This window comes from Juglans regia, chromosome 16 (genome assembly GCF_001411555.2).
Source record: "Juglans regia cultivar Chandler chromosome 16, Walnut 2.0, whole genome shotgun sequence".
Lineage (NCBI taxonomy): Eukaryota > Viridiplantae > Streptophyta > Magnoliopsida > Fagales > Juglandaceae > Juglans > Juglans regia.
Window position 1 is genome coordinate 25,142,014 of NC_049916.1, and position 11,612 is coordinate 25,153,625.

An 11,612-nucleotide genomic window follows, 5' to 3' on the forward strand; every position below is an offset into this window, starting at 1 on the left:
CTGGAGAGAGAGAGAGAGAGAGAGAGAGAGAGAGAGAGATTGCACAAGTTGGACTACTTCATACTTAATTGGCTTTGGCTTTCCTGCGTACCAGTTCTTTCCATATACGTACAATAGGCAAAGCGATGCATGTTTCAAACTCGATACCAAAAGTTGTAAGGAAAGCTTTGTAGTTTGTGAAAGGGTTATTATATTCATTTGTGTAGTGGATTTTAAGCAGTTTTAACTTTTTGTTATAAATTAATTAAGTGAAAAATTACTAAAGATAGATCACATCAATCAACTAGTACTGCAATTAATTAGAATATCATGCATATTGCTATTAAAACACGTGCATACTGCTGATCATACATATTTCATTGCATTGATACATAGCTTTTATGGTGGAATCGTAATAAAATAGACGATAGGTAATTAACTAAAGGGACATGAATTCAGTTGAAGACTGAACCACTGACCATTTGTGATTCTTATACTAGAACTTGTACTATTCGAATATTAGCAGAACTTGTTGCTGCAATGGCGATTCTACTTCAGTAGAGCCTCTGGTTTTGCATCCTGCAAATACGAAGAAATTTCGACCGAATTAGGCATAGTACTAGAAAGGAGCATTCTTTGAAAGAAGCAGAAGAAGAAGAAGAAGAAGAAGGCATCTTGTCCATGGGTGCAAAACATATAATACATTATAGTTAATGACTTTAGATTTTGTATATGATTGGGTATATGCAAATTTCGAGTAAGCCTGAGCATGATATTGTCATTTGAGGCCCTGTTTGGTACGGGTTTCGGAAATAGTACTTGCTTTTGGGGTCAAAATCTAAACAAAAATGGCTTTCAAAAGCAACCAAAGTACGTCTAATATACCGACGAAACGACAGTTTTGAAGTGTTTCTTATTCTTAACAACTACTGCAAGGAAAAAAAAAATAGTTCAAAGGAAGGAAATTCTTCTGGTGGCATGGACAATGGTTAAGGATTTTAGACAGAGAGCATATGTTGTATGTACGTGTAAAACCAAAGTAGAATATGCATAGCAATGTGTGGATGTATTTGTGTGTGCAGGCAAGAGGTCAGGGCCAGTTAGCTTAGGTGAAAAAGCTTTAAAAACTTCTTTTTAACTACCTCTTGTCCTCGTCGGGCATGTTTCCCTGGCCAGTTGTCTTGTACTTTGGGAAGGGCACTCGGCCAGACTCGATACGCTGGACATCCTCCAGAAGTTCTTGATAGCGTCTTTTCACCTCTTCTTCAGTTTTCCCACCAACGGCCTTAGCAACATTGTACCAACGGTCTGGGGTGTCCTTATCGTACACAGCCAGAGCCCTCTCGAAGGCCTTGTTGTCCTTGGCACTCCAAGAGTCGGAGCTTTGTGAGGACATTGAACTGGATGCCATTTTCTGAGCTAGGGTACTGAGGCTGTTTGCAAAGGAAAAGAAGGAACACTGTATACTGAGCGATTGCAGGAAGGAATGAGTGTAAGAAAAAGAAGATTTCTGATCTAAGGTGTTAAAAGCAAGGAAGCAAATAGGAAGAGCTGAAAGGACAAAGATGGTCAGTCAGAGAAGTTTGAAGAGAGTCTAGAGAGAAAGACTTGTAGTCAAGGGGTGATATGTGCAGGGAGATGCCAACTTCTTCTCCTTTTATAAGCAGGAGTGGAGGGGGCTGAGGTGGGGTATTGCCAGTTAGGGCAGAAATCTTCCCCAAATTCCTGTGGGATTTTTATGATATGTAACCTTTGGAACCACAGAAGGAAATGGGACCAAGAAGAACTGCAATGATTTGGGAGAATCAGTACCTCCACGGGATTATATACTTGAAAAGGTGTTGGAAGTTCATAAAATAGTAGAACCTATATTCCCCAAAAAGCCCTTTCGTGTTTTGCAGATAATCAGGACTAAGCAAAATTCACATGGGTTGGTTAGGATGACTGTGGAAGTCGCCTACTCCTAGAAAACTCAGTAGAAGTCACAGGGCAAGCTTCTCCATTTGTTTTTGGAGTTAAATTTACATTTGAAAAATGATAGTTGCAGTCGTGAGTGTATAAGTACCGTGCAGTCATTTTGATAAAAATGAATAAATATAAGACTCATATGAAAAGAAATTAATTTTTTAATAATAAATTTCATTCTTTTTTAAAACAACTATACGATATTTACATATTATACGATTATATATAGCATTATCTTTAAATTTACCCTTTTTCCCTTACATTTTACTCCTAGCAGTTGCAGGGTCAGAGGCTCATAGGTCGGCCCGACCTCAAACCACAACCAAGTGTTTCACGTGTGCACCACAATCCATATTTTCTTATTTCTGCTCGAAAGAGATCTATCTTCTGCAATAAAAGCTTTTTGAGCTCTCTGCATTGCAGGTCATTATCGATCTTTTCAGTGTAATCTGTCCAAGTTTACTGCAGTTCAGCTTCTGAAAGTACTGGCAGTGGCAGGATGGATTCGTACATTTATTAAATCATTGTGATATGATATCTCTCTCTATTTTTGTTTTTTATTTCCTGTAATCCGAGGAGAGGTTGGAGGTCAACATATGCTACCTACCCTTTTAGCAGTTTGAACATTCCTGAATGTGTCAGCGAGGGGTGCCTGATTAGCAGGCAAACTGGTTTGGCTTATTTACTCTGGAAGAAAAGCAAAGTAAAACAAAACATATTACTACATTCCCTGCTCAAGATGGAAAGACTTTCTACTCTCAACAAACGTACTTAATTTGTAGATTACTTTCTAATCGGACCATGAAAGTTCCCTAATCGATATCATCCAAATTCAATGAACAACCAAGGGCCCTGTTACTGTGTTACATCTCCTTACCTTTCATGAACTTTAAGATGCAGGACTGCAGAGAAGTCCCTTCCCTTTCAATCTTTCATAGTTTTTTGTTCTAGCAATTTTTCATTCCGAAACTCAAAAAATGCAATACCGCATATGGTTTTTGTAACCAGGGGGCACAGGCATTAGTGACAAGGCTTGCTAGTTCAGAATTGTGTGCTCAACATGGGAGAAGGCTGATCTCCACTTATTTTTAGATTTGGTTTCTAGAAGTAGTTTTGTAGCAGTCCATATTATGCTCAGTTAAGAAGCATCACAGTAGAGAGCATGACGCATCACAGTAGTCAGTTTGGAATCAAAAGCTCAAGTCTAACAAAGAATCATATGTCGGATCCGGGCGGTGTGAGACCATAGCTTTAGTCCGAAAGTTGGTATATGATAGCCCCAACCTACAGGCCTATGTTGGAGAAAGTCTCGCAAGTAGACTTCAGTTTAGTCTATTCACCACTAGAGAATCTATGAAACCAAATTCCCAAGTTGGGAGGGAAGTAGGAGTAGAATGGCTGAAACAATGAACTTCAGTTTCAGGAAATGATGAATGGTATATGATTCCTTTTTGCAGAACAAAATGTGTTCTGAATATTAACTTGTCTAAAACCATATTGGTTTTGCCGTAGTAATTCCATGTATTGCCCATCTATATATACAATGCTCTATCCAGAGATTTTAATGTCAAATTGCAAACTTCCTTGAAATTTTGAAATTCTTTACTAAACAATCTTCTAATGACAGCAGTTATTCTTGATTAAGTAGAAGCCAAAGTGGCCACCCAAGTTGTCAAGTTGCAGGAGTCATGGTCATGGGATTTTGGCCACAAACAATGGGGCTAGCTCTGATCATTAGTTGAAAACTACTGGAGCAATTTTTCCAGGAATCTGTACGAAAGAAATAAAAAGGAAAAAAAAGGAGATGCTTTGAGATTCACCCGGCTAAAAACACCAAGTCCATTTTAATAGAATAAAGTAATATCTCAAGAATCCTTGAGACTTTTCAACAACTGGTCCCTCCTTACAAATGGCAAATGGGAGAAAGGGTATTAAACATGCTTGTCTGGATTTTATGCCATATTAAGCCACTTATACCAGTTACTTGACTGGGAGGGGACCTGGAATCTCCATTAATGGTGAGGGGAAAAAGTCCACTCAAACTTGGCCGACTGGTCCTACATTGGCCGCAAAACAAAAGAGCTTGCCAACTTTTTTTTTTTTTTTTAGTAATGTTTGATATAAATTTTAAATAGATAAATTTTATATAAATTTTTTTTATAAAAAAGTGAGGTTCATTAATAAAAAAATAATTTATTTTATACTTTTTTAAGTGGCTTTCACTTTTTTACTAAAATTTATATAAAATTTATCTGAGATTTTTATAAGAAAAAATCTATTTATCATTCCAGCTTCCATCATCCTCCCATTATTTTATGATGTAGAACTAAATCTATCATTCCATGATGTGGAATTAAAATGATAGGTTTAATTCCACATCATTTTATGATGTGAAATTAAATGTGATGTAGAATTAAATGATAAGTTTATAAGTAAAATGTTATAAATAATTTTCAATCACTTAAAATCACATCATAGGATGATAGAATAATGATGAAAGTTAGAATAATGAGTAATATTATTCTTTTTATAAATCATTTATATTTTTTAAATCATTTATATTTTTTAAATGGAACCTTCAACAGAGTGGGAAACTTTGGGAACCGCAAATTCTAATTGGAAGATGTGGCCGTTGGAAAGGAAGGAACTTTAAATAATTGTCAGTAAGGGGAATATACACGTAGACATTCCAGTTTGATCAACGAAAACCTCCTTAGAGCATTCTCATTGGCTTGGCCAAAATTGAAGAATGTCTAAACTTTAAATAAGTTATGTCAAAAAGACCTCACTTGGATTGGGCATCTCCAAAATAATTTGGATTTCTGCTACAGTGATTGGCCAAATATGAAGAACCAAAATTGATTCGCCAAACATTAAAATACTAATTTATCACTCCAAGCAAACAAATTAAATTAATTAGAATATAATTAACATTTAACATTTAGAATATAATTATTATTAACATTTAATAATACTTTTTTAATATTAATTTAATTAGAATATAATTATTATTAACATTTAATAATACTTTTTTAAAATTAATTTAATTAAAATATAATTATTATTAACATTTAATAAAAAAAAATTTAATATTAATTTAATTAGAATATAATTATTATTAACATTTAATAAAACTTTTTTTATATTAATTTAATTAGAATATAATTATTATTAACATTTAATAAAACTTTTTTTAATAATAATTTAATTAGAATATAATTATTATTAACATTTAATAATACTTTTTTAAATATTAATTTAACTAGAATATAATTATTATTAACATTTAATAATAATTTTTTTAATATTAATTTAACTAGAATATAATTGTTATTAACATTTAATTGGTAGAACTATAAAATGTGATAAAAATAAATTTAATTAATTAATTATTAAAATAATAATATTTTAGTATTATATAGAATGTGAATGGCTAATCCAATGTGGAGATTGAATTTAAATAGAATAGGCAAATATAAAAAAGTGTGATATTAGTTAAATTTTGAAGATGCATTTATCCAAACCAATGAGAATGTTCATACAGGACAGGATCGGTAAGCATTTGTTAGCATGAATTGAGCCCTATGAGGTTGGCTTGCGTTCAAGGAAGGAAAATCCCATTTCTGAGAATTTAACTAAGCGTACGTTTGGATAGTGAGAATATTTGAGAAATGTTAAAAATATTTATGAATAGTTAAGAGTAGAGATTAGAGTGAGTTTGTAAGCCCCATCGAGAATATTTTGAGTTGTTTGGATGTGTAAAGTATGTTGAGTTGTTGACTTTTGGGTAGGTAGTTAAAAAATATGTAGGTCTCATAAATATTATAGTGATTTTATTTTTAGTAATAAATATTATAATAATTTTATTATAGTGATTTTTTAATATTAATAAATATTATAGTGATTTTATTTTATTTTTATATATAATAATGATAAATATTATAATGATTTTATTTTTAATTTATATATAATAGTGATAAATATTATGATGATTTTATTTATATATATATAATAGTGATAAATATTATAGTAATGTTATTTTTTATTTATATATTATAGTGATTTTATTTTTTATTTATATATAATAGTGATTTTATTTTTTATTTATATATTTTAGAGATTTTATTTTTTATTTATATATAATAGAGATAAATATTATAGTGATTTTATTTTTTATTTATATTTAATAGTGATAAATATTATAGTGATTTTATTTTTTATTTATATATTATAGTGATAAATATTTTTTATTTATATATTATAGTGATTTTATTTTTTATTTATATATTATAATGATTTTATTTTTTACTTATATTTAATAGTGATAAATATTATAGTTGTTTTATTTTTTATTTATATATTATAGTGATTTTATTTGTTATTTATATATTATAGTGATAAATATTTGTTATTTATATATTATAGTGATTTTATTTTTTATTTATATATAATAGTGATAAGTATTATATAATGTTTGTGAATAGTTATAAGTGGAGATTAAAGTGAGTTTGTGGGTTCCATTGAGAATATTTTAAATAGTTTGGCATGTGAAATATTTTTAAAAGTACGAGAATACTTGAAAAATATTGAGAATACTTAGTTACCCTAACGTAAATCTCTGCATGCCTCTATTCGAGAATGCTATACAATTTTATCAATCTTTATATATCATATTTTTAAAATTTTTTAAAAATATTTTTTAAGTAAATTCTTTTTAAATTAATTCAATTCTTTTATTTATTATTTATATATTAAATATTTGATAAAAAATTAAAAATTTAAAAAAACAGAATATGTAAAAATTGTGTAAATAATAAAATGATGGATAGATTTTTGAGTGGAGCTATTTTGCTGCTCCACTCTTGTCTACCGTTCATCGTTTTTTTTTTTTATAATTTTTAATATATTTAAATATTTTTAAAAGATAAAAAAAATATATTAATATATTTAAAATTATTTTTTTAATTTTAACTATCGATCAAATAGAATGATTAAAGTAAAAAAATAAAGTAACTTTTTCCTAGATTTTTTCTTCTCGAATTATCGCATTGATCTGATCTTGTCCTTGTCGTTCTCCCATCATAGTCGGTTCCTTGTCTTTTATCTCCTTCGGGATTTTTCTTGGGAGATGGTAAAAGCAGTTTCTTCAAAATGCTTATTATTTATGGAGTACAGAAGCCGCTTCACGCAAAACCATGTTGAACTTAACATGCGATTCTGTTGCAAAATCGAAACACACCGATAGGTCTTTAAGAGGGTGATGTCGACTGAAACCGATCCAGAGAGAGAGAATTGGCCAAAATCTTAAGGCCAGTACGTATTGGTTCGACAATCGGTCCGTTGACTGTTAACCTATTCTCAAATTCACATCACAAATTTATAATAAATAATAAAAATTTACAACAAATCAATTCAAAATTCACAATAAAATCACAAATTTATAATATAACCTTAGGAGAAGAGGTCACCAGAAGAGATGAGAGGAAAACAAGTGAGAAAATGGATGTTTTAGAGAGCTTGGAGAGACGTTTTAGAGAGGAGAGAGCTCGGATAGGTGAGGGATAGGCCGATGATGATAGATCTCGAAGAGATGAGGGATAGGCCGAGTGGCGTGAAGGAGGAAGGGAGGGGAGGGCTGCGTTGCGAGGTTAGAGATGAGAGAAAAAACAAAGAGGATCGGGTTGAAGAAAATGGAGGAGAGGGGTTATTAAACCCTAGATATCAATTACATCGTTTGGTTCACTTATAATTTTTCTTTTTCTATACGTTACGTGTAAAACGACGCCATTTAAATCACTTAATTGAAACATCATCATTTTGCCTAAGATATATATAAAAATATAAATATTATATTTGTCGATTCGGTGGTGGCGATTTGAACCTGGTTCAGACCGGGATCGATCCGGCCGACATTGGTTTATTGTATTTCTTACCGCCGGCTAAGGGTGTAAAAAAAAAATCGTGAAACCAGCCCGAATCAGTCAAATCGGTCCGGTCCGGTCTAGAACTGGTTTCCGTAATGGCAAAATCGACCAGAACCGGTTCGGTTTGACCAGTTCTAAGCTTTTTAGGCCCGAACCGGATTGGTTCTATATAATATATATTTTAAATTATCTTTTTAATATCATATCTAATATTTTTTATATTATATATAATTTATATATATAATAATATAAGTTATTTTAAAAATAAACTGAAATTGTAAAACTTTAAATTGAAATTGATAAATCACATCAACATTTTTTTATCATTTAAAATCAGTTTAAAATTGAAAAAAAAATCATAAATATCAAAAGATTTGAATTTATATACCAAAGTTGTAAATAAGATCACTAAAATATTATTTACCAAAAAAGAAAGAAAATCACTCAAATATTATCACCAAATTTTTATGGCCTACAAAATTCTCAATATATTCTTTTTGATAAGTACATAATATATTAGTAAATTAGTAATACTAGTATACATTAGTATATAATGTATGTTAATTATAATTTACATTTTATGGCCTAATACTAATAGTCTAATACTATATTACTATAAGTAATATACTTGAAGTCTATATATAAATCACTACACTAAATAATTACATATGAAATAATGATATAGTAATATTAATACTACTAATAATTTAGTATTAGTATACTAATACTAATATATTATCACTATAGTCTATCAATAATATAGTTATAATAAATTAAACTCCCTATAACTAATACTAGTATATATACTAATACTAATATATAGCTATACTAATAGCCTAATATTAATACTTTTATTAAAACCGGAAAACCAGACCGAATTGGTAAAACTGGATGTATCGGTTTATGGGGTAACCGGTGCATAATCAATTTTGAAGAATGCAAAACCGATACATATCGATTTGGTCCTAATTTTATCCAAAACCAGACCGGACCGGACCAGTTACAACCTTATCGCTAGTCGACTGTTCCTGACTCCGGCGACTGATTCCCATCAGCGACGAACGGTCTTGTCAATTCTTGTACACCCCTAGAACATATAACACGCGAAATTAGGCCCAGATAAAGTGTCGGCAGGGTTAATCTAGCCCCGAGGCCCACTTATTGGGTCAGAGACTAATGGTCTGTTTGGAAATATAATTATTTTTAAATATTTTTAAATTATTATTTTATTATTTATAGATATTTTAAGATATTCATAATATTCAAACGTGCCTTAAATGAATTAAGTTGTTGGATTCCTGCTAGACAAAGGCAAAGTAAGTTTTGTGCGGCCAGATAGGCTAGCTCAGTCTAATTTTAGGCTGAGTATAACATCCAAACTTGAAATACTCAACTCTCAAATTACTAAATTCATCTCAACTCAAAACCTATTTACACGTGGGACCCACAAACTTTTTCAACTTGATACATCTTTATACGTGAGACCTACAACTTTTTTCAACTTTCCATAAAAAGTACTGAACTCATTTTAACATCTAAACAGACTTTAAACTCAGTTTAGATGTGCCCCACATAACTCTCTCCACTACTCAACTCATTACTATTCATAAAAAACTGAATTCAGTTCAACATCGACACGTAGCCCTAGGTTGTTGTGTTCTTAATCGTAGTGTTGTAGCCCAGCTCAGGCCCCAAGTTCAAACTCATCCTACGCCCACACTCTGCCCATTGAAAATTTGTTTCTTTCTTTTAAAATAAGAAGCCTATAGGTCAATCAATACACCAACCTAGGAAGGCATAAAAACACATCGAGTCAAGGCCCAAAGTCCATTCAGCTCAAGATGAGTCCCCCTTCCGCAAAACATCTCTCACTTCTCAGTTGCCACCTAGCACCCACCCCCAACAATTCGTTAATTTAGAGAGAGGGGTGTCTATTGTCTAGTTTTCTCTCTCTTATTCTTTTGCATTTTCCTATTTCCTAATCACGCCAATTAGACAAGAAAGAGTATTTCATGGTTGAGTAATGCTACTCGTTATCCTAATTTTCATCATCCTTCTATCATCCTATGATGTGGTATTAGGTGATTGGAAATTATTTATTACATTTTACATATAAACCTATAATCTAATATCACATCATGGGATGATAGGAGTTGGGATGATGAATAAATTTTCTCTTCATGGTTATTTTTAGAGATAAAGAGGATTCGACAATGTTTTGTCAAAAGGTCTGTTGTTGTGTTTGCTCATAGTGTTGATAAAAAAACCGCTTATTCGGCCCGATTGAATTTTTTGGACGACCCCAAAACCCGACTCATTTAAGTGTAAAAAGGGAATAGGAATAACCAAACCCGTTTGTTTTCTTAATCGGGTAATACCCGATTTTAGCCTAAAACAACATTGTTTTTGGCCTCTCACATCTCAGGTTTCTCCTCTCCTTTCTCTCGCTCGACGGCGTCGATGCTCACTCTCTCCCTCGCAACTCTAAGCCTCGACTCCTCTCACAATCTCAATCTCACCGTCGCAGCTCTCAAGCTCTTGCAGAATCGCAGCCTCACTCTCTCCCTCGCAGCTCACTCTCTCAGTCGCAGAAGGTAAGGAACTGATAGTCTTGGTTTTTGTTGATTTGGTGAGTTGATGTTATAAGGTGTTAGGATTAGGATTTGTCTCTCCTTCTCTACTAACTGGGGAGCCAACAACCCAAGATGTGTGCTTATGACTGACGTTTTTGGGGCTGCCACAAGGATGAATGTGTCATTTTGTGCTTTGTTTTGTTCACTTTTCACCCACTTTGTTTCAGTTTTAATGAAATTGGGTTGCAATATTTGGAAATTTCAAAGATGGATGTGTCGTTTGAATGAGAAGGATTTGGGTTTGAATGAGATACCAGGGGTTAGTTAAGAGATTGAACAAATTATACAATTACAAATTCTTAATCAACTTGCAGCCCTAATGAGGAATCCATTGAAACTGCAACCCAATTCAAAAAATTTCTTGGAACAGCTTATCAGCACTTTCAATGGGTGTCACCAAAACCTCAATTGAGTCTTTATCAGCCTTTAACTTGAGCCAATACACCTAACACCTACACCACATGAACAGACCTTGTTATAGCTGATGCACACAACAGTTTCAAGAGTTTTTTTCTTTTTTTAAATTTTAGATATAGCAAGTTAATCAAATAAGACTCACTTACTAGGCACTACTCAGACCCCTCTTTCTGCAAGTTACAAATGTGTGTGTGAGAGGGAGAGACAGAGAGAAATTTTTTTAAAATAATATAGTTGTTAGCTGCTACTTGGGCTTGGACAAGTAATTTGTTCTTATAAGAAAATGATGCCCAATTTGAAGTTTTGAAGACAAGGGGACAGGAAAAAAAATTTGAGAAGCTTTTGAAAATGAAATCTGCAAGTAGGAGGCCAATCTGATCATCGGATATTGTTAACAAATGTAAAAGCCTCTGCCAGTGATGAAGAATCCACAACAAAGTCATGTTCATCCTCCTTGATTAAATTGATGATGCACTCTTATAGCCGACTGATATGACCATTGCATTCATGCAGCAGGTTTTCCCTTGCAGTTTTGGCATGCTCTCTCATTTGTCTTTCCTGTTGAATGAGTTTCTAAACAGAAAAATAAAAATAAAAACATGGTATAATTTTCACTGTACTCTTTGATTATCTTCATCTTATATAAAAAGTATCACATCTCTGTTTATATCAGTCCTAGACTTTGGAGTATGAA

At 32.1% G+C, this 11,612-nt stretch overlaps 1 protein-coding gene across 1 annotated transcript; it reads right to left on the reverse strand.

Annotated features, from left to right (window-relative positions):
* Positions 1-275: 275 nt before the first annotated feature.
* Positions 276-1,628, reverse strand: LOC109019691 (protein RADIALIS-like 1). Its single transcript, XM_019002041.2, has 2 exons — positions 1,122-1,628; positions 276-558 (listed from the first exon to the last, which is right to left on the reverse strand). The coding sequence occupies exons 1-2, from the start codon at positions 1,388-1,390 to the stop codon at positions 534-536; spliced, it is 294 nt and encodes a 97-aa protein (XP_018857586.1). The 5' UTR covers positions 1,391-1,628; the 3' UTR covers positions 276-533.
* Between the last annotated feature and the right edge of the window lie 9,984 nt (positions 1,629-11,612).